At 42.4% G+C, this 22,608-nt stretch overlaps 1 protein-coding gene and 1 long non-coding RNA gene across 3 annotated transcripts; both read left to right on the forward strand.

The window, feature by feature from the left end:
• The first annotated feature begins 1,080 nt into the window (after positions 1–1,080).
• On the forward strand, positions 1,081–7,664 carry LOC136351666 (uncharacterized). Its single transcript, XR_010734851.1, has 5 exons — positions 1,081–1,604; positions 2,358–2,390; positions 3,522–3,588; positions 3,870–5,220; positions 5,313–7,664. It is a non-coding gene; the product is annotated as an uncharacterized lncRNA (long non-coding RNA).
• Positions 7,665–13,551: 5,887 nt separating this feature from the next.
• On the forward strand, positions 13,552–19,486 carry LOC4346956 (endoribonuclease YBEY, chloroplastic). 2 transcript variants are annotated; one of them, XM_015755125.3, is made up of 9 exons: positions 13,552–13,863; positions 15,658–15,735; positions 15,808–15,908; positions 16,008–16,100; positions 16,182–16,253; positions 16,342–16,464; positions 18,688–18,738; positions 18,859–19,047; positions 19,147–19,486. In XM_015755125.3, the coding sequence occupies exons 1-9, from the start codon at positions 13,614–13,616 to the stop codon at positions 19,309–19,311; spliced, it is 1,122 nt and encodes a 373-aa protein (XP_015610611.1). In that variant the 5' UTR covers positions 13,552–13,613; the 3' UTR covers positions 19,312–19,486. The 2 variants fall into 2 exon arrangements, with proteins under 2 accessions (XP_015610611.1, XP_015610612.1); XM_015755126.3 differs by lacking the exons at positions 18,688–18,738; positions 18,859–19,047; positions 19,147–19,486 and adding an exon at positions 16,764–17,130 and having other exon boundaries at positions 13,583–13,863.
• The last annotated feature ends 3,122 nt before the right edge of the window (positions 19,487–22,608 follow it).

The following is a 22,608-nucleotide window of genomic DNA, read 5'->3' on the forward strand; positions in this document are numbered from 1 at the left end:
ATTTCCCTTCTCAACTATTTTATAAAACCTTTTTTAGTAAATAAACAAAATTTCTATATATTCTTCTTGCCTACATAAATTTTCTCTCTCATCAACTTACAACAAAGTTTTGGAGACAAAAAAGTATGCGAAACATAGCTCTGAAAGTAATATAACAACAAAAAACATTGGAGGATGAAGTTGCTAACCTTTTAGGCACCTCCGATTTGTATATAATCACCAAAAAAAAATTTACAAGAAATTTTGGCATGACATCCCCTCTTGTGTGAAGAAATTTTGAAGTTTGCTCGGGCTGGAGGAGGAATAAGACATATATAAAGGGGATCTTTAGGGACTAAAGATCCCGGGGGGCCTGATAAGGTCTGATAGTTTTAGAACCGGGACTAAAGATCACACCAACCGGGACTAAAGATCAAATAATCCCATTGTTGCCACCAACCGGGACTAAAGATCATCTTTAGTCCCGGTTCTTTTTGGAACCGGGACTATTGTATTTTTGGGTCAACCGACCAAACATAGTTTCTCCACCAGTGGGTAGAGATCAGAGAACACTTGCCTTGGTTGGATATAGACAAGTCATTGGAAAACAGTTTTTTTTGTCTTTTTTCCATGTAATATAAAAGGCACGATAATGAACTTCACTAATGAAAGTATGCTTCAAGCTCCACCATATGAAAAATACTTAATGTACTTGCAGTTTCGGCTACTATTTATTTAGCAGTAATGAACTCCAATATATTCCCAAATGATCGAAAACCTTATTACTTATGATCATATTAAACTAAGGTGACTCATTTTCCCTAAGGACAGGTGTTAACAAAATGGACCGAAGAGAAACTAAGAGTCATACTTGGAGGTACATATTACATTCTCTCTGCTATTATAGGTTTATATCTTATAATAGTTTTACTAATGGATGTACATATTACATTCTCTCTGCTATTATAGGTTTATATATTACACTACCACGACCTACGGAAAAATTGAGTTTCTGTGAAAATTTGGTATTTCTGTGACGGTTGTGGCTAGGACTCACAGAAAATCAGCGCTGACTGGTGGGCCATACCATCAGGCAGCCGAAAACCTAAAATTTTTTTCCCCTCATTCCCGGTCGCTCGCCGCCACTGCTCTTCCTCATTCTCCCCAATCCCCATCGAGCCAAAGACGAAGACAACGCCAGTGCCCGACGCCATCGACAAGCCCCGCTGTCCATCACCGCTCATCTTCGGTCGACGACAAGCATCTGCATCCGCCCACCCTCCCCCTAACGGTCCCAGCAACCAAGAACTCGGGGGCTCCAGATCCGAACACCCTGAACTCGGAGGTCGCGGATCCAGCCATCCCGAGTATGGGTGCTCCAGATCCCACGGTCCTAGCTTCAGCGGCGCCAGATCCGTCCGCGAGGTAAGCGGTCCGCCGTCCGCACCACCTCGTGTCGTCGAGGTCGACCTGCCGTGGGGAGAGCAGGCGCCGGCTATCCCCTCCCCCCCTCGTGATCCAGATCCGAACACCCTGAACTCGGAGGTCGCGAATCCAGCCATCCCGAGTTTGGGTGCTCCAGATCCCGTGGTCCTAGCTTCGGCGGCGCCAGATCCGTCCGCGAGGTAAGCGGTCCGCTGTCCGCACCACCTCGTGTCGTCGAACACCCTGCCCAAACTCGTGATCCAGATCTGAACACCCTGAACTCGGAGGTCGCGGATCCAGCCATCCCGAAATTGAGTGCTCTAGATCCCGCGGTCCTAGCTTCAGCGGCGCCAGATCCATCCGCAAAATAAGCGGATCTGTGCTGACGGCGCCTGCTCTCCCCACGGCAGGTCGACCTCGACGACACGAGGTGGTGCGGACGGCGGACCGCTTACCTCGCGGACGGATCTGGCGCCGCTGAAGCTAGGACCGCGGGATCTGGAGCACCCAAACTCGGGATGGATGGATCCGCGACCTCCGAGTTCAGGGTGTTCGGAGACACCGAACACCCTGAACTCAGAGGTCGCGGATCCAGCCATCCCGAGTTTGGGTGCTCCAGATCCTGAGCTTTACCCCCATCAAAAATCGTGAGCTACTGGATCATTAGTTAGCTGCTCTTTGTGTACTAGTATTTTGTTTGGATAGTGAGCACATATGCTGTTTCGCTTTCTTTTCTATGTTGATGCATCACTAGATCTGTTGTGATTTTCCTTGTTTGACCTCTTAGCAGAAGTTGTTTTGTGTGTGTTCTTGGATACTCTACAAATCCCCCAATTTCTATGCTAGCTGAACAAATTAGACGCTAGTTCTTTTTACAAATGGTGAGCTTCCTGCGAGTTGATGTATTTCCGTTTCTTTTTACTAATGACATGCATATGGATGACACTATCAAGGATGGATGAAAGGCTAATGAATACTAATCTGAGGTAAACTTATTTTTGCCTTTTCAATCAGAGTGTCCCCCATTTTAGTTTGCTGTTTTGGAGCAGCTTATGCTGATATACATGCAGAACTAGCAAGTGGTGATTTTGTTTGACATGGAATTAATCTATTAGTGGCTTTCCATAGAAAATTAGTTAGAATGCAGAAGTTGGTTAATATATTCCCTAGAAAAATAATTTTAGTTCCAATGCAGATGCAGATGCTTTTCTTATGCTAATTTTGCCTTGCCATTCATGGTTTAGCTCAGTTTGTATGAATGAAAACATTAGTGCTTTCCAGTCTCTGATACAGCATATACATACTTCACAAGTCTAAGCCTAAAATTTTCTGATGTACAAACCCTTTATAATTTGGGGCATTTGCTTATTTGACCCTGTTTGGAGGTCTAACTACCAAATTGACCTTACTTTTTCTACTTTGAATTTTTGACCCTATTTTTCAAAACCGAACCTACCATCTGACCCTGTTCCGTTAAGGTGGGTTAACAGTGTTAAGTTCGGAGCAAATAGTCTATTTTGCCCTTGCTTATTTGACCCTGATATATCTTGCTTATTTGACTTTATTATGCCACAACGTGTACATATTCTGATCTGTTGACAATTTTTGTAATAAGTTTGACAGATTTTGCTTTAATTTAATAAATTTGATTAAATTTGACAGATTTTTGACAAATTGAATTGAACAAGTCAATTTGACAAATTTGACAGATTGTTGACAAAATAAATTGAACAAAATTTGACACAATTATCATAGATTTTTGTACAAAATTTCAACAGCATATAATCCTATTTTGTGGATCCCAAATTGCATTCAATGAAGCATAAACACAGAGAGAGTCGCGACTGTTCTGGATAGGGTAAGGTCTAGATATGGTTTCCTCGAGGGTATTCTGGTCATTACGAAAAATAATTGTATTTATTTATTTATTTAATTGAAATCATAACGGTGAAGAGGAAACAGGGTCAGACGGCATGTTCGGTTTTGAAAAGCAAGGTCAAAAACACAAAGTAGAAAAAGTAGGGTCAAATTAGTAGTTAGACCTCCAAATAGGGTCAAATAAGCAAATGTCCCTTATAATTTACCTTGCTCATGTCAGTCTGTATTTTGCTAAACAGGCCATAGCTTTCAGCTTAAATGCTGCAGTTAAATATCTACAAAAGGTTGTACAGCATGAAAATCAAGGTATGCTTGCTTCTCATTCAGTGGATGAAATCTTCTTAGTCTAAGATGTCCTAGCATTTGCACCACGAACTTGTCAGTTAAGCATCCAATAGAAAATGAGTTTGTTCCTAGCATTCATGTCTTATCTGAATTGGAAGAGTACTACTGGAAGTATTTTGATGGCCACTTTTCATTTCAGTTACCATAGTTGATTTTTCATGGTTGTACAGATCGAGTTGAGAAATTTATCTTGCTCACTTCAGTTTTTCCCTGTACTAATGTATTTATTTCGCTATAACCAGGGTGTTCACAATCATTGTTATTTATTTTGTAATGATGAAGAAAATTATGCCAATTGAACATCTTTTATTTAAACCTTTTTGCTACCATGCCAAAGGTTGACGCACCACAGGCATGATTGCTGTTGGAAGACAATTTTCTTATACACATTGAACTTTCTTATGGACCCTTTGTATTTACTAAATCCAGTTTGAATAAATTTGTTGGTACTGAACTTAGATGGACTATTTATGTGAGCATTGAAAGCTTGAATTTTGATGTACGAATTGAGATTGATGGACATATATTTATCCAAATTGTCACGTGTATTTTTTTTCTCTTTTTCTTTTTTTTTTGGGTGTGGAAGTCATTTTTTCTGACGGTGAGTGAAAGTTTTTCTTGACGGGTCCACGTCAGAAGTAAGATTTCAAAAACCTGACGCTAGCTGATATTTTCTGTGAGCCAACCGACAGGAATTACCGACAGAAATGTCATTCTGTCGGGAAACCGACAGAAACATTGAATTTTCCCGTGTTCTTTTTTCTGTCGGTGCACTCACAGAAAAATATTTTCTGACGGCAATTCGTATTTTTCTGACGGTTTTCGGCCTAAGGGTAGACCCCAAGTCTGGTGGTGTTATAATAGTTTTACTAATGGAAGTGTAATTAGGATGTGTGTTTTGACTCTAGGCACGGACAATAGCAAGGATGTGTTGTCAATGGAAAATCAGAAACATCAAGATGTGAATTAAAAAAGCTGCAGTTCGATTAGATTATCATAGAGGTGGCCAAATGGACCGGGCCAAACGGGCGGCCCGGGGCACGGCCGAACCTGTAGCAGGCACGGCCCGGCACGGCCTGCTACAGTAACGGGCCGTGCCGGCACGGCACGAGTAGCCGTGCCGTGCTTGGGCCGCTGGCCGAGCCCGTGGGCCGGCACGGCACGGCACGGCTACTGTAGCGGGCCGGCACGGCACGGCCCGCGGCACGGCACGGCACGGCACGCCGGCGGCCCGTCAGGCGCGGACAGGGCGGGCGGCGGTCGAATGGGAAGGCGCCACGTGGCACTAACGGCTATTTGACCGTTCAAATTTGAAAATAACCGTTGGGAGGCTAAAAAATTCATAAAAATTTCGAAAAAATTCCAAAAAATCTCAAATTTCGCCCTATAAATAGGGCATGAACCCCAGCCATTTCTCCTCATCCCACACTCCTCATCTTGTGCTCTCAAGTGTTTTAAGTGCTCTCTTTGTTCTCAAGTGTGCATTTTTTTTGATTTTGACAAAATTTGCTCAAATTTTGTCAAAAATCAAAATTAGTTTCGTAGTTCAACAGTTTGATCGCAGAGGTTTGAAGAGCTCGCAGTTGGAAAGATGTAAGTAATATTCAAATTTGTGTATTATTTGTATTGTGTTTGTGAATTCAATAAATATTCGAAAATTTGTTTATGTCGGTTTAAATTTTCAGAATGGATCCGAACTTTCCATACCAGTCGCCGTCGTTCACCTTGGGTGATTTCGACCCCAACTACATGTCGGGGTTTGACGGTACCTCCGGATCGGCTCCAACTCCACCATCTGTGGAGGAGGTACCGGTTCATACGGCTGTCGTTGAGGAGGTACCGGTTCAGGCGGAGACAGCTTCGGAAGGATTTTCCGGAACCGCGAGCGGAAGTGTTTCGACACACACCGGCTCGAAGAGATCGAGAACCTCCGGTGTGTGGCAAAGCTTCGACGAGATAAAGGAAACATGCCCCGACGGAAGGGAGGTATCGAAAGCCCGTTGTAGAATATGTAGGCAAATTTTATCTGCTCGTTCTTCTGGTGGTACAGGTCACCTCAAGCGCCATGCGGAGTCGTGTGCCAAGAAGCAAGGAATACAACTCCGGCAGCAGCAACTTATGGTAAACCCAGACGGTACGGTACACAGTTGGGAGTACGATCCCATGGTTGCTCGGGAATCTCTTGTCCGGTTAATCGCCAGGCAAGATTTACCCCTGAACTTTGGGGAGTCCCCTGCTTTTGAACATTACATTCAGCAATCTCATAACCCTAGGTTTAAAGCTGTGAGTAGGCAAACATCAACTAGAGATTTAGAGAATGTTTATCACAAGGAAGCAACTGCACTTAAGGAACTGTTTAGTACATGTACTTTCTCTGTTAGTGTTACTTCAGATATATGGAGTAGTAGAGCTAGAGAGGATTATCTTAGCGTAGTTGTTCATTTTGTTGATGATGATTGGCAATTACAAAAGAGAGTTTTAGGGCTTAGGTTAATAGATGTCTCACATACAGGAGAAAACATAGCTGAAAGAATTAGGGAAGTAATTAATGAATTTAATCTTGCTGATAAAATATTTGCTGTCACCCTAGATAATGCATCTGCTAATTCTAGGGCTATTGAAATATTGCAACCTTTATTTTGTGTGTATGCTCAATCTTTTCTACTCCATCAGCGTTGTGCATGTCATATAATTAATTTGATTGTTAAGACTGGCATGAAGAGGGTAGGTGACCACATCGATGCTGTTCGTCAAGCAATCGCGTGGTTAACTGCTTCTAACCCGCGGATTGCTGCATGGAAGAGGTTTTGCAATGCGGCCGGTGTGAAAGCTCGTAAGTTTGCCACCGATGCAGAGCATCGGTGGAATGCAACGTATTTAATGTTAAAAGTTGTTTTACCTTATAGTAGTTTACTTTCTGATTTTGTTCAGTCACGTGGTGGCCCAAGAAACAGTGACGGGTCTTCAGTACTGAACGAGCATGTTTGGGCAATTGTCCAAAAATTTTACCAATTTCTAGAAACTTTTTATGATTGTACTCTAACTTTGTCACAAGTTTATTATCCAACTGCTAATATAATTTTGCACAACCTTCTTGAAATTGCTACTTTATTTAAAGAATACGAAAATGATGACGTTCTAACTGAACCTGTCTTTCACATGAAACAAAAATATTTGAAATATTGGAAAAATATACCTATGTTGTATGCTCTTGCTTTTGTTTTAGATCCTAGGTGTAAATTAAGAGGATTGTCTGCTATTTTATCACTTGTTGGAGATACTATAGGTGTAGATTATAGTTCTTTTTATACTGAGGTTAGACGTAAATTATATGAGGTTTTTGGAAGATATGAAGTAAAGTTTCAGGAAGTTCGCCAGCAGAGACCCCCTCCTATCCCCACTACAGGTAAGAAGAAGATACAGTGGGGTAGGATTTGGGGTGGATCGTCTTCAAGTTCAATCCAAGGTGGTGGCAGTTCGTCGGCTACAAGTGGAGACGCCTCTTCGCATGTTGTGGCCGAAGAGTTGTCCGGTTATTTGGACAGCGACGCCATCCACCACGAAGCACAAGATTTCAACGTCCTCAGGTGGTGGAATGACCACAAGATAACATATCCTGTGCTTTCAAAACTAGCACGGGATGTGTTGACGGTGCCCGTGTCGACGGTGTCCTCCGAATCGGCCTTCAGTCTATGCGGCCGAATCATCGAAGACCGGAGGACGACTCTGCGCAGCGACCACGTCGAAATGCTACTAAGCGTTAAAGACTGGGAGCTTGCTCGACAACATGCCCAATACACTGCGGACAACCAAGAATTGGCCGCCCAGTTCGAGCAACTCTACCTGGATCCAGACCAACCCCAGTAGAATTTTGTTAGAAGTAGTTCTGACCTTTGAGCTGTACTCTTTTCTTTGTCATGGTTTTCTCATTTTCCCCTATGAGTTTTTACATGACAAAGTTTTTAACGAGGCAGCATGTATCATTGTATCCTGTAATGATATAAACATCAATAAAGGTCATTACTATTTTTAACAAATTCTTTTGCAATATTTTCGCAAGTGTGGATTTATCTTTAAATTATTTCAAAATAATGAATCACAATCTATATTTTTAAATTTTTCAACACAACAAAAAAATACCATTTTTTCTTTTTTTTAACATTAGCAAATCATTACTTTTTTAAAAAAATTTTATTTCCATTTTTTAAATACCATTTTTTCATTTTTTAACATTAGTAAATCATTACTTTTTTTTAAACATTTTATTTCCATTTTTAATTTTTTTTTCCTTATACATTTCCTTTGCTTTTTTTTTAAAAAAAACACTGTGCACTGCAGGCTGGCGGGCTGGCGGCCTGCCTTCACGGGCCGCCGTGCCCCGAACGGCCCGTGGGCCGCGGGCGTGCCGTGCCGGCACGGGCACGGCCCGGCCATCCACGGGCCGTGCTTGGGCCGGCGGCTCGGCACGTGGGCCGGCACGGCACGGCCCGTTTCATCAGCCGTGCCTAACGGGCCGTGCCGGAACCGTGCCCGTGCCGGGCCGGGCCGTGCCGCCCGTTTGGACACCTATAGATTATCATGGCCTCATACATCTTCAAAGTTAATTAAAGTACTATTGGAATTGTAATAGACATTAGTAGAAAAAGGAAAACCAACTATAATTAATGTTCGATAAATTGTCACTGTAAGCCTTAAGCCTTATGCATCAAACTACGGAGTAAATATTCTTATTTCTTAAGAACATACGGTAGAAGCATGAAAACCGAAAGCTTTTCAAAGGCAAGTGTATCAAATACTAAGATTTTGCAAAAAATAATAAATTCTGTCGGAGATGTGGGCCTGGGGGTATGCGAAGTAAGGGGAAATTCCCTTACTTCCTCATACGTGGCCCCGCAGCCTGGGCCAACCTCCGCTCCCCGCGTCGCGCAAGGCGCGGACGTGATTTGGGGGGCCTCGGGGTGGGGCGTCAGACCCCTCGGGGTGCCACGTCAACCCATCGAGGTGCCACGTCAGGCCCCTCGGGGCCTTGCCTCACCTAAGCCCGAGGCCCTTGCCCAGCTGCCGCATGGCGAGGGAGGATCAGGCTGGGCGGTCATTAATGGCCGGTGCCCCAACCGCCCCTCAAAGCATTTAGTGCTGTCAGGGCGGACGTGTGGAGCCGTGCCACTGGCCAGCGTCAAATTCGACGTGACCAGCCTGTGACCGGCTTGTCACCGGTCACGTCCGATAGGCGTGCAACAGTCCTCCACGCCTTTTTTGTCCCCGGCGGAGTGGAGGTAGCTACGTATTGTCACATCAAGAACACCATCTGGACTCCTCTCCGTCAGAGGAGAGCGGCCACCGGTCTTTGCCCATTTAAGGGCGAATGACAGGCCTGCCTCCCCCTGTGTCAGGCGGGGGATGGCGCCGGGCCCCACCAAGGGGCCAATCGTGGCTTGGCTTCCGGGCGAAGGCATTCGCTCATTTAAGAGCGAATGACAGGGCTGTCCCCCGTGTCAGGGAGAGGACGACACTGGGCCCCACCGAAGGGCCGACCGCGGTTAGTCCTCCGGGTAAAAGCACGGATCGAGGATTAGCCACGGGGGAGGAGTTCCCTCCCGTCTCCATGAAGGGATAGATAGAGGGGGTGCATGTGGTAACCCCTGGAGATATAAAAAGAGGACCATGCCCACCGAAAAAGGGGGGGATGGACTGGAAAAAAGCTAGGGTTAGCTCTAACCTCAGGTTGATGATGCCCTTGGTGCAGTTCTAGAGTCCATCAAAGTAGAAAAGGAGAAGAACTCTTGTATTCCCCAGAGAGAGAGAGATTCCCACACACACAGGAGTAGGGTGTTACGCTCCATAGCGGCCTGAACCTGTATAATCCCTGTGTTTTTTGCAAGCTTTAGCGGCTTAATCCGCGGATAATCGACTGTCCGGAGCACGCCTCCTCCCCCCGGCCGAACTCACGAAAGGGGGGTCTCACGATCTCCTGCTAGAGAGGATTGATCCTCAACAAATTCAAATTACAATCTCATAATGATTATACAGGCATCTTATTAAAGTCGTGCAATGCACGACTATGTGGCAAGTACCTGTGATAACAGATTAGGATATAGAGTTAGGTTTGGATTGTAACCGAAATTTCTAAATACCTGCCACGTTGGAGACTGTTTCTAACTCATATCAATATATACGTGCAGCCTAGAACAGATATGATAACGCTTCCTAAACAATTATAGACATGACGTGAAGAAGATGAAGACGTTATCTCAAGAAGGCTTGAGCAGCTACTTCAGGCATGAGTATTGTCTGAACTTAATTACCTTGCGTGACCTCTAGACAACTGATCAAGACCTAATTCCAACTTCCTTGCATGACTCTAGACAACTGATCAAAACCTAATTCCAACTTCCTTGCGTGACCTCTAGACAACTGATCAAAACCTAATTTTAACTTCCTTCTGTCATGACAGCGACTCGTTCGGTCGTCAAGTGCATGTGCATCGCAAATGTGTGACAACTGACCAAAACCTAACTCTAACTTCCTCGTGTCATGACAGCGACTCGTTCGGTCGCCATCAAGTGCATGTGCATCACAGATGTGTAGGCATTAATATGTGGCAGTGGCTCGTTCAATCGTTATCATGCAAGTGCATCACACAAGGAGCTATTAGCCTCTCCAAACACTGGCGCCGGTGCAAATACGGCCATACGTCGCAATGCTTCAAGTGCAAAATCTTTGTCGTCCCGGCCGGTTCCTTTAACGTGATCATGCAACTGATAACCGGCAGAAAATTAATTAAGATGCAAACTAATGACACGGCCGGACTGACCCGAGTTTGCTAATTCGCGCATACGCGCCGTGGGCGCTTACTCCGGCCCACCCGGCCCACGTGTGCTACGCGCGCCGTCGCCCACCAACAGCTTTTTCCGTTTTTCGTGTTTTTTTCCTGCGCCGCTGCCTTTTCAGTTTTTTTGCCTTTTTTTCTGCGCCGTGGGAAGCCGAATCACCGTGAATATTTTTTCGTGATTTTCTAAATAATATGCGCACGATTTTATTTTTCGTGATTTTTTTCACATGTTTTGTTGTGAATTTTTTTAAACCACATGCACACGTTTCACTCAAAAGTTTTTAAAATTTTAATTAAAAGTTTTAACACTAATTTAAAAACTTTCAACTCAAATTGAAACTATTCAAATTAAAAAATTGAAAAAAATCAAATCAAAATTTAAAAACTTTCAACACAATTTTGAAAACTTTCATTTTAAAATTTGAAAACTTTGACCTCAAATTTAAAAACTTTCAACTCAAAATTTCAACTCAAATTTGAAAACTTTCATCTCAAATTTTGAAAAATTTCATCTCAAATCTGAAAACTTTCAATCCAAATTTGAAAACTTTCATTTCAAAATTCAAAAACTTTCAATTGAAAAATAAAAAACTTTCAACTCAAATTTAAAATTTTCAACTATTCTTTTAAAACTTTTAACTAAATATTTATGTTTTTTAAATATTTAATGCTAATTACCATAATTAGCCCTAATTTACTATAGTTAGTATTGATTACATAATTAGCATAGAAGGAAGCGCCGGCGAGCACGCGCCGAGTAGGAACACCTGATGAACAACTAATGGCGGCGGCGCAATAGTCCAATCTATATTACTTGATATTATATCTACCACTTCAATTGCAACTATTTTTTTTGCTTAATCACCTATTTGCAATATTTAGATTGCATCTTATCTTGTTCTTGCAGTGTTTTCTCGTTTGCATCAACCGCACGTCACGGTTGGTACGACATCGTTTGTTGTCACAACTCCTTCGCTGCAGCCACCGTAACAGCCACAACTCCTCCCCCCATCTCCTCCCCTCTTTTCCCACATGGCGAACAAAGAAACTCTGGCGTGAAGGATGGCCGGCGGCGAGTTAGATGACCGGTGTCATGCTGGATTTGTTCCCCATGGGTCAAGATCCGGTGGCTAACGCCCCAAATTTAGCTCGCCCGGGACGGTGCGCGGATGAGGTGGCCGACTCGGCTCCTTCCCCTCCATCATAGAAGTCATGCTCTGCGGGGCACGCTTGAGCTGACTCGTCGCCGGTGGCAGTGTGCAGTGTCATCCATGTGCTAGCTCGTTGAGCTGCAGTGCCTCCACGAAGGATGTCGCACGCCCTCAGGGATGAATCGGGCCCCCCTCCCCAGATCTACGACTACCGCGTGCGGCGGCGCTATGTCCCCCTAATGGGCGTGACGATGGCCGACTCCGGGCCTCCATGGAAGGCTCCGTGCGAGCGTTGGCGGAGGCCCCCCCTTCCCCGGTCCGGTGCACAGCGAACGGCAGTAGGCCGCCATGTGGACAGACCTCGTCGGCCACGCGATCTGCCAGTGCGGATGTGAGGGCGTGGGAGCAACCGCTCCTGGCTTCAGTCTACGGCCCTTCGGCTGTGGCTTGCTCGACTTGGCAGGCCCGGACCGTGGGTAGCCGGCTGCCAAGGCTTGTGCAGATGGCCAGAGCTTCGGACAGGGCATGGCTAGCCGACCGCAGCTGACCAGAGCTGCAACTCATGGATTTGGGGAGCTCGTGACCTACAAACAGTTCATGGGTTTGAGGAGTGTGGGCGAAAGCCGTGCACAACCTGGTTGTGCGATCGACAGCAATGCCATCTGGTGTCGTTCACCTCCTTGGAGGCGCCGATGTAGCCTCCCTTACCTTAACTGTAGACACGTCCCTCCCCGAGCCCGCTGTCCGGTGTGGCGTCCGTGGACGTCATTTTCCTTGTTGAAGGCATCGATGCAAGCGTGTCTACTTCTAATGTGTCCTTATGCTCTCCATACCTTCTCTCCCTCTGACATCAACCCTTCCTTTAGCGCAGAAGCTTCAGCCGAGAGAGAGATTTCTTATCATGTTTTGTGCACCGATCGAGCCAGCTGAGAGGAGAGTATAGTTGGCATATGGCCCGTGCCCGTTGGGCTGATCGTGCCTTCTAGCCCGCCCGGCATGACCGGAAAGCTAGTGGGTCGTGCATAAGCCTGACGTGCATCCTGCAAGCACGGCACAAGAAAGCTAATTCGCACGCGCGCGCTGGCGGCGCGCACGCGAGTGGTAGGTTTTTTTTCCAGGGAACACGCGTGGAGCGGTTACCTTTTTTTTTGGGATTTTTTTTGCACGGTTTCCTTTTTCTTTTCGGGATTTTTTTCCGGAGAAGCGTACATATAAAGTAACTAATCCGATTAGTTTTAGATAATGACCTAATTAAGGTAAGATTTTGTAGATTTGTCTTTTTTTTCAAAGATTTTTTTAAGTAACAGATTGAAAAGAAATCTATACGTGAAATCAAAATTTTAAAACTTTCAACCCAGATTTAAAAACTTTCAACTTGAAGTTTGAATTTTATTGGAGTCAAATTTTGAAAACTTTCAACTTTTCATCTCAAATTTGAAAAACTTTGAACCCAGATTTAAAAGCTTTCAATCCAGATTTGAAAACGTTCAACACAGATTTGAAAACTTTTAACCCGAATTTGAAACTTTCAACCCAGATTTGAAAACTTTTAACCCAGATTTAAAAACTTTCAAACCAAAATTAAAAACTTTCAATTTTACATTTATAAAGAGGTGTGCGAAAAGATTAAAAAAAGATCGGAAAGAAACGGTGAAAAAAAAAACGCGCTCGCAAAATTTGGAAAAAAAAAATACAAACAAAAAAAGAGGGGAAAAGTGCGAAAAAAAGGTCGTGAGGAGATCGAGGGTCCACCTGGCAAGCGCGCCACTTAATTTGCTCGTGCGCACACGCGAGCTAGCCCCCCCCCCACCCACGGCACGAAGTGCCGACTGGACCGTGCCGGCCCGATCGCACTTGGGCTGTACTTGGGCCGGGCCTGGCTGGGCGGCCCATATGGCCATCTATAGAGGAGAGGAGTCGGAATGGACTGGGTGATGATGGACCAGCTTTTGCTTCCTCCTCTATTTAAGGGTCCCTTGGTCCTAGCTAGGAGACATTCAGACATGGCGCACCAGAGGCAGAGAGACACGAGCAGCGAGGAGGAGCTCCCACGTGAGCCGTGGACGGTGGAGAAGGACGTCCACCTCCTCAACAACTTAGCCGCGCATGGCGGCGAGTTCCAACGCGAGCCGTGGGTGGAGAAGGACGACGCCGCGTCGTGGACGGTGGAGAAAGACGACGTCCCGCTCGTCAACAACATCGTCGCGCACGGCGATCCCGAGGGCAGTTCGAACTCGCTCGCCCGATCAGGAGGTATGCACTTCTCTCTCTATCTCGTTTCCACGTGCATGCATATGCATTGGAAAAAAAATTGTTGAATACCCAAATTTTTATCGAACGTATATGCATATGTACTAATGCCGGCTGTATGTATACCTAAGGATTGTATTTGGAGTATGCATATATACCTATTGAGTATGAAGACGTACATATATAATTTTTTATCGCCGGCTGTATGAGCACATATTAGTGAAACTGCGAGTATACATGCATAGGTTCATAGTACTATGGGTGTATGTACTAAGGTATGTTCTGTTAGCAAATTAAATAAATAAATAAAAGGATCTAATAAGTATGTGTATATCAATAAAATATAAACTTATATACACTTTTTGAAAGCAAGTATGTATATATATATATATATATATCCTATAAAGCACCCTAAGACGCTACGTATTAAACGAAGCGTGATACAGCCCCAAGCCCCACCCACACACGCTCCCCACCCTGCCCCCCACCAGATCCATAGTATGCAGTTAAAATTTAACTCGCCGATGACCAATCTTGATCCCACCCCTGCGCCCCCTCCCATCTCCCATAGTCCAAGTAAATTTTGTACTTGATGTTATCCAACTTCTTAGTAGTTATATATATAGTTAAAATTTAACTCACTGACGACCCATCTTGATCCCACCCCTACGCCCCTCCCCCACTCCTATAGTTCGAGTAAATTTTTTACTTGATGTTACCCAACTTTTTACCATATATATATATATATATATATGTGTGTGTGTTGTTCTCCCACCGCGTAACCAACCACATATCCCGATCCTATTTTTTCGGATACGAGAGAGAGGCGGAACGGCTACGGGCGCGGTGGCTATGGGCGACCGCGGGCGCGGCATCGGTGGTGCCTAGGCTCCATGGTGCTTGGGCTCTAAGATTTAAATTGAGTATATACCCAATTTGAATCAGTATGATTTTTTTAAAAATGTTTAAGTATGAACATTAACTCCTTTACTAACAAGTTCAAACAAGTTTGAACATTTTTTTTTGTTACATTTTGGTTCTAGGTATATAACATCCAAACATATAATTAGTTAGGTATGTAATAATGAATTGTGAAATAAAGTTCAGTTTGAGTTGTTTTGTTGCTAGGTATAGGTATGAATCAAATTTTTATACTTAGATATATACTCACAATTTGAAATTTTTCAAAATTTGAGAGAATTTGTGTGTTTCATACCTTGGAGCCGGGGCGCCATGGAGTCCCATATGGGTATCTATATATTATGTATATGTATATGTATATATATACACACACGTATACATACTTTTGTGATAAGAGTCTGCGTACATTCTTTCTAAGATGGGAGTACATGTACATACTTTAGAAGGGAGTATGTGTGTATATATATTATTTGCAGAAAAATAGGTATATATATATTTTTAGAAGAATTTTCATGTACATATATAGTTTTTAGAATGGAGCATCTGTGTATTTATTACTGTACTGAGTCTAAGCGCGTGTGTGTGTATATATATATATATAGTAAATTTGTTTGGTGCTCCATGGTGCCCGGGCACCATGGTTGAAATTGAGTATATACCCAATTCAAATGAGTCTATGAGTATATTATAAACATGTGTAGTAAGAGTATGCATGCATATATATGAGTTAATGGCGAATCTTCAATAGTGTATTATTATACAAAACATGAGTAAATTTAAAAAGGAGTGGTATTTCATGAATTTTTCTTGTATGCCTGTCTGATGGCTGGTAATTAATTAACCCCGGCTTGGTATTGCTTGCTCAAATATTTACAGGACATTTGGCCAATGTCCACGAGGGAGCCGGCATGTTTTATCAGCCCAACTTCAAGTACATTTTCTGTGATATGGATGGTATGTTTTCTTATTCAACTTATCTTTCCACTGAGATGTGTTAGGATCTTATTCAGTTTCTCTTTGCACAAGGCACACTGCTGGATAGTAGCGGTCTAGTTCCAGAAACCAACGCTGAGGCCATTAGGGTGGCCAGGTCAAGAGGGGTACAAACAATCATTGCGACAGGAAAGGTAATGCTAACTTTGTTCTACTCAGGTAATCTTGTAATTAAAGAGAAGTTTATTTCCTGTCTCAATGTTAACTAATTTCCATGTTAATTTTGAAAACAGTCCCGCCCTGCTGTTATTGAAGTTCTTGGCAAGGTTAATTTAGCTGGCACAGGTGGTATCGTTTCAGAATCGTCTCCAGGAGTATTTCTTCAGGTTAGCTGGGTGCAATAGCTTGGCCCTTTTCTATGCTAGCAGGGTTTGTAAGTTCTTTTTTATTCCTCTATATGCTTGCAGGGTTTGTTAGTTTACGGCGAGGGGGGCCAAAAGTTATATCAACAGAATTTAGATATAGAAGTGTGCAGAGAGGTAAGCTGCACCAACACTATTGATTATTAACATGTTTTTAAACTCTTGTCTGCCATTGTAATTAAGGTTGGTGCTCTCGGCATTTCAGGCGCTTCTATACTCTCTGAAGCACAGAGTTGCCCTGGTGGCCTTCAGCCAGGACGACTGCTACACAACGCTTGATGATCATCCTCTGGTGGACTTTTTCCATGTTATGTACCACGAACCAAAGGTGCGGCGGCACATCTCTTATTACTAGTAAAACATGTTCGTGCATTACAATGAAATCCAATACATATAAAAATAAGACTTGATATCTTCAGTAGAGGACAAAGGAAACTCTGTACCGTACGAATAGTTAAAGCCTTGAAGGAAGGTGGACAAAAAATAGATGGAAAAAAGTTGTCTTGTTAATATAAATCAGGGCTTAAGCCTTAAATGTAGAAAAATTTGTTACGATCTTTTGCGCACGAAGCAGCGGTAGCCTTTGCGCTGAGCAAAGCTCCTTGTGGTGGCGTGAGTCCCTTGCAGCAGCTCCAGCCTCGAGACTACGAGCACGACGGCGCAGATACCTTGTGTGGGGATCCTGACCACCAGGGTCGAGAGGCTAGAGCGCAGGGACAGCAGATCCCGACGCATCAGGTTGTGGAGCATGGCGTGCAGGCCCAAGGTGACGTGCCTCAAGCTCTGTGGCTTGGCCCCGCCGATCCGATAGTAAGGCGGCAGCGCTGCACACAGTCCGAGTAAGTCTTACTTGTGGCAGGCATGCGGGAGAAAACAGTGCCAATATACCCTGCATAAAGCCCCTTCAAGCCATGATCTCTCCAGATAGAACAGCCAGCAATGTACTACCCATATATATGAGTTCCATGAGTTTGAGAAATACTTCCTTTAGCTACAGCTGATGCCCAAGATTTTTGGGTACCTTGGACTTGCATTCTTTGTTTCATGACTTCACAAGAATGAAATCACCTGAAATCAAGAATGAAACATATATGTAGTATCCATGAAGCAAAATAGGAAATTATCTTGAGACATCATGCATTCCAACAGAACCTACACCAGGGGTGCTAGAAAAGTTTGTTGGTGCAGATATAAAGTCCCCATTCAGAAAAAACCAAGTACAAATCTAACTACATTAAGCAATGTCATGAAAATTTTCAACAAGTAAAATACAGAAAAAAAAAGGGAAAATAGAGTGCTTACCAATCGCTCCAGCAATAAAATGTGACCAGTGTCCACTTAGTTTAGGATTAACAATCTCCAACCATGTCTTAGTTGATTCAATAACACTGATATATGTAGTGCCAGTCGCAAGAGATCCGGTAACACCTGGGCTGATTCCTCTGTAAAAACCTGAAAACAGGTCAACCGCAATATTTATCAAGATCACTATTGATGCTTATTAGTGCGGAACAGTGTATTTTTTTTGGCAGTTTTGGAGCTTATATGCTTTGACATTTAAACTTTTTAGCTGTTTTTTTTAATTTAAAAAGACAGCATGAGCTTGCTACTTTCCCTTTTTTAATTTTCATTCACTAAAACCTTTTAGACCATCCGAAGCCCAAACTGTCAAAATATATAGACAATTTTGTCCTCAACGTTTGAAAATGAAATAGATGACCAATCTCCAAATAGATATCTTCAGTGTACTTGTTTAAGAGAAAATTTTACTGAATAACCACCCAATGGAAAACAAACATAATAAATATGCACAAGTAATCTCTTTTGCATCAGGAAAACCCCAGGTCTAGTTCAACATTTAAACTCACGAGGCCAAAGTACTAAGCTCCAGTTGCTTTAACCTCTCACCATGAGACCACTCAATTTCCCACTGTACCTTGCCATCAACCAAATTTGCAAAGTTGAGTATTGGCTGGATCTTAGCACCAATCCAACGGTTGGAATAGAAAATCATAAGCGGGGAGAATTGGAAGATAAAATCTTAAGCGGGGAAAGTAAGAGATTTGGTGCATGCTTTGAACATGCAAGTGAAAGTTACATAGTACTAATTTTAGCGAATAAAATGCTTTGAACACGGCTCCCTTCATGCATTGAATCAGCAAAAATATGGATGAACTAATCTGAAGATCCTTTCACAACAATCCATAAAGCAATACTTCTCATCAAGACATCAGTACATAAGAACAATTAGTGAGGAAGCTAAGACCAAAAAAACAAAAAATATGACTAATTAGAAGCCTCAGTTTATACTATCTTGTTAAAAAAACCAGACATTAAAGGTCTACACATAAACAGATTATAATCTGAGCAAGAAGCTCTATGTCCTACCATAACAAGCACAGTGCATCTGGCAGCTCTATGTCAGAAGGGCCAAAAGGCCGTCATCTTCCACGTGAGGGAGAGGGCCAAATGCAGCCAGACGAAAATAAAAAAAAAGTTATAATTTTGCCTATATGCTCACTTTTATCTATGCTTCTTTATCTTTTTTCAGGCAAAGATAATATCAGATGTTGACCATTTTCTGAGTACCATTGACATACAGGTTTGAATCATTATCAGTTCTGAATAAATCATATTGGATTCCTTTTTATTCCTTAGAAGTTCAAGCATTTCATTTCTTCTATTATCATATTGTTTCATTTGTTATAATGGAAAAATGCAGAAGTTTGTGTTCCTAGAAACTCCTGAAGTGATCTCTTCTGTGCTGAGGCCACACTGGGCGAGGAGGGTTGATGGAAAGGCACAGGTCGTTCAGGCACAGGGTGATGTGCTTGAAGTTGTACCGCTCGGGACTTCCAAAGGAAATGGGGTAAAAATTCTGTTGGAATCACTTTGTGCTAGTCCAGATGAGGTAACTAATCCTGTCTTCTTACTTTTACCATCACAGTGATTAATTCGCTATACATGTCAGTAAAGGTACTTATATTTTCTTCCTGTTTCATTTAACCAGGTCATGGCACTAGGCGATGGAAAAAACGATAAAGAGATGCTCCAACTTGCCGGCCTTGGTGTCGCCCTCTGCAACGGCTGTGAGGTGACAAAGGTGGTAGCCGACGTCATCGGCGCGAGCAACGACGAAAGCGGCGTGGCACAGGCCATTTACAAATACCTCTAGAAAATGATTCCACCTAGCTGGCTTAGCATTTCTACTGTGGTGTGGTAGGGCCTAATATATCTTGCTTGCAGCATCCATTTGCAAGCGTACCATATTTAAACTTCAATAATTGTACGTGGAAGTTGGAAGTACTATTCGCTGGTGGATTAATATCATATTTGCTGCTTACAGCTAAGATATCACATTTTATATTATAACTAGTAACCATGTACGTGCAATGCACGTAACAGCAAAAATAAATTAAATCAAACATATTGCTATGCAAATTACTTAAACACTACAGTATATTCATACAAAGCAACACAAATAGGCAAACTATATGCTTCGTTTAATTTTATAAAACCACATCCAATAATATAATCTTGAAATAATCCAACAATAGATTTTGATTATAAATTCAAGTATAGTACGGATTCTTGAAGAATAACTTTATTAATTGACCAAAAAAAAAAGTAAAGTGCATACTCTGAAACTAAATTTTCATTTGTAGTCCATGCATGCGTATTAATTTGTTTTTCCATAATCTCTAATGAGTGCTCTTGGCAGAAAATTGCAATGAATAACAATGCTAAAAATAAATTAAAGGGTCCAACAACCATGTATAGTATGACAAACTATTTTCACAACAAAATCTGACAATAACTGTTTGTTCGGTACTATCCAAGTATCCAAGATCAACTTCTCATCGAACTTGTGCCTCGCATTGTCCTGCTTCAACCTCACAATCCCATATCAAAATGGCTGCACACTGGATGTGCATGGCCCCTTTCAAAGTGAACACACTATTCTTCAATTCCAGCACAGCTAGGAACTGCCCATCAATTCACCCAGGGACCAGGGCACTACCAATTGAATGATCTGCTTTCAAGTACAGGTTTCAGCCCCCATTCAGAGATCCTCAAAGATGATTGTGTCAAAAGTATCAATGAACCTAAAAATGTGAGTAAACTCAATGTATTACCTGAGATTACTAAAACCTGAGATTATAACCTCACATTGACAGTTGATGAGTTTGATCTGTAAGGTGCTATAACTTTACATTATATCATACTCAATAATGAATTCTAAATCATATGTATAGTTAGATTGTAGGGGAAAATCATTTAATTTGACAATAAAATACAATATGATTCTATAATTTTATTTTGAAATTTCTGGCTGGGTATATAATTCATAGATCTGGCTGATTCAAAGTATGGTTCTCTGTCGTTTGTACAGAATATACAAGTCAAATTTGTTATCTACCAGTTTTTTTCTTAACTGTGAACTTATCTATATTAAGATTATAACTACAACTTTCTTGTGAGGATGTATATTGTACCTGCTTGGAACCAACCTATGCAACCTTGCTTCTGTTCATCATTGGAGAAGTAAAAATCTTGCCCGGTAGTCGGTATAAAACTATATTTAGAATAATTAGATTGCTCTATAGTGTAAAAAGAAAACAATGGTTTCAGACTATCAGTCTCTTGTCAATCTGCGAACATATAATTACCTAAACTATAGGTGTTATCGGAATGGAAGCAAAAATATATCAAAATATCAAACATTGTTGTGACGACGACGACACAAAGCCGCGAGCCTCGCATGGCTGGAGTGGCGTGCCTCTTCGGCGCGGCGACGACAACGGCGACACAAACCTCCCATCCTTGCGGCTTGCGTGTGACTGTCTCATTCTCCTGTCTCTACTTTGGATTGGATGGACTCAATGCTTATCTTCTGATCTAGATCAAATTTCTTTAATTTTGTTGTTTGAATTCAAAATTTGTTTGAAAATTTCATTCGAAATTTCCGAAAGAATTCCGAAATTTCGGAATTTCGCTGACCCCCGAAAATTTTCCCCTTCCCTAGTAGTGCACCGCCTTCTCCCTGTACTTCTCCAGCACGCTGCGGTGCCGCGCCGCCTGCGGATCGCCGTCCAGCAGCATCTGCGACACGATGACAAATTAAGACATTTTCGGTAATATGAAAAGGGGTAGCGCACGAGATCTAAAGTGGATGGATGCGGAGACAAGGATTTAGACAGGTTCAGACCCTCTCGATGAGAGGTAATACCCTATTCCTGTTTGAGGATTTGAATCCGCCGGGTGTAGTATTGATCTGACGATCATATGTGCTCATGCCCCCTAGAGAGCCTTCTGCCCACCTTATATAGGATAGGGACAGGATTACAATATAGAAACCTTAACCAATACGGTATCGATTTCCTAAATCTACTTTACAATATTATCAAATCAGGACTTTAGGCCATTCCATAATATACAAGGAAACGTAATACCCAAGTCATGATCCGTTACATATTCCATAGATATGAGTTATCCTCTATAACTAGTCGGATAACTATGCCATGAGGGTATGGGGTACCCATAATCTCCACAGTTGCCCCTGAGACCTTCACAGTCGAAAAAATAATCTTCTCTCAAACTAGATTACTTCAAAGCTGAGTGTTTCACTCATCTTCCCATGGTCTCCCGAGTACTTTTACCAACTTTGAAGACTGTGGAGGGATGACGAATAATTAAATATAAACTTAGGTGCCTCGACTAGATGCACCTAATAAGTGTAGCCCCCGACTATGTGGTTAGTTGAACAAACTGAACATATAGTCAAGGAGTAAATAATCCAACCAACTAAGTGATTTTGATAATTGTAGTCAACCAAGTGACTTAATATATAGCATATGCGGTGTGAATCCCCGAATAACATAATCCAAGTAATATACCGACTGCTTTGCAAAATATGATGTGTGCAACCTAGAATTGACAACATCTTTGAAAATTCACATAGAAAAACAACTATAAAGAAGCTTGTATGCTGTGAATAAAGAAATTTCCAAAGTATTTGGCATACGCCATGCACACACTGCTTTAACAGATGTGCTTAAGTCCCTAAAAGACACATGGTTTCACCACTCCTGAAAATATACGGCATATGTGGTATAAAATCCGAGTAAATAACTCATAAAGGATTTACCAACCGCCTGGAAAACGACTAAAATATATAATCAGCCTAAGCCATAATATTGGTCAATAAAAATGCACACTTACGTGGCAAAAAAGCAACGATATTGTATCCAATCAATTGCTTTATAAACCGAAACAGCGCCCTGACTTATATAAAAAAGTTGGCAAGGCAGCTATATAAAGCTTTACTGTTTGGCACCTTTTAAAATGAATTGTACCAACTCCTAAAAAGTTGAGTAACAGTGGTATAAAAGGATTTTAAGGTATTGGGCACTTGATCACACGCACTTTTGCCTAAGCAAAAAAATGCCTAAGTCCCTAAAAGAACGTGACA

The sequence above is a fragment of the Oryza sativa genome, chromosome 9 (assembly GCF_034140825.1).
Source record: "Oryza sativa Japonica Group chromosome 9, ASM3414082v1".
NCBI classification, from domain to species: Eukaryota; Viridiplantae; Streptophyta; class Magnoliopsida; order Poales; family Poaceae; genus Oryza; species Oryza sativa.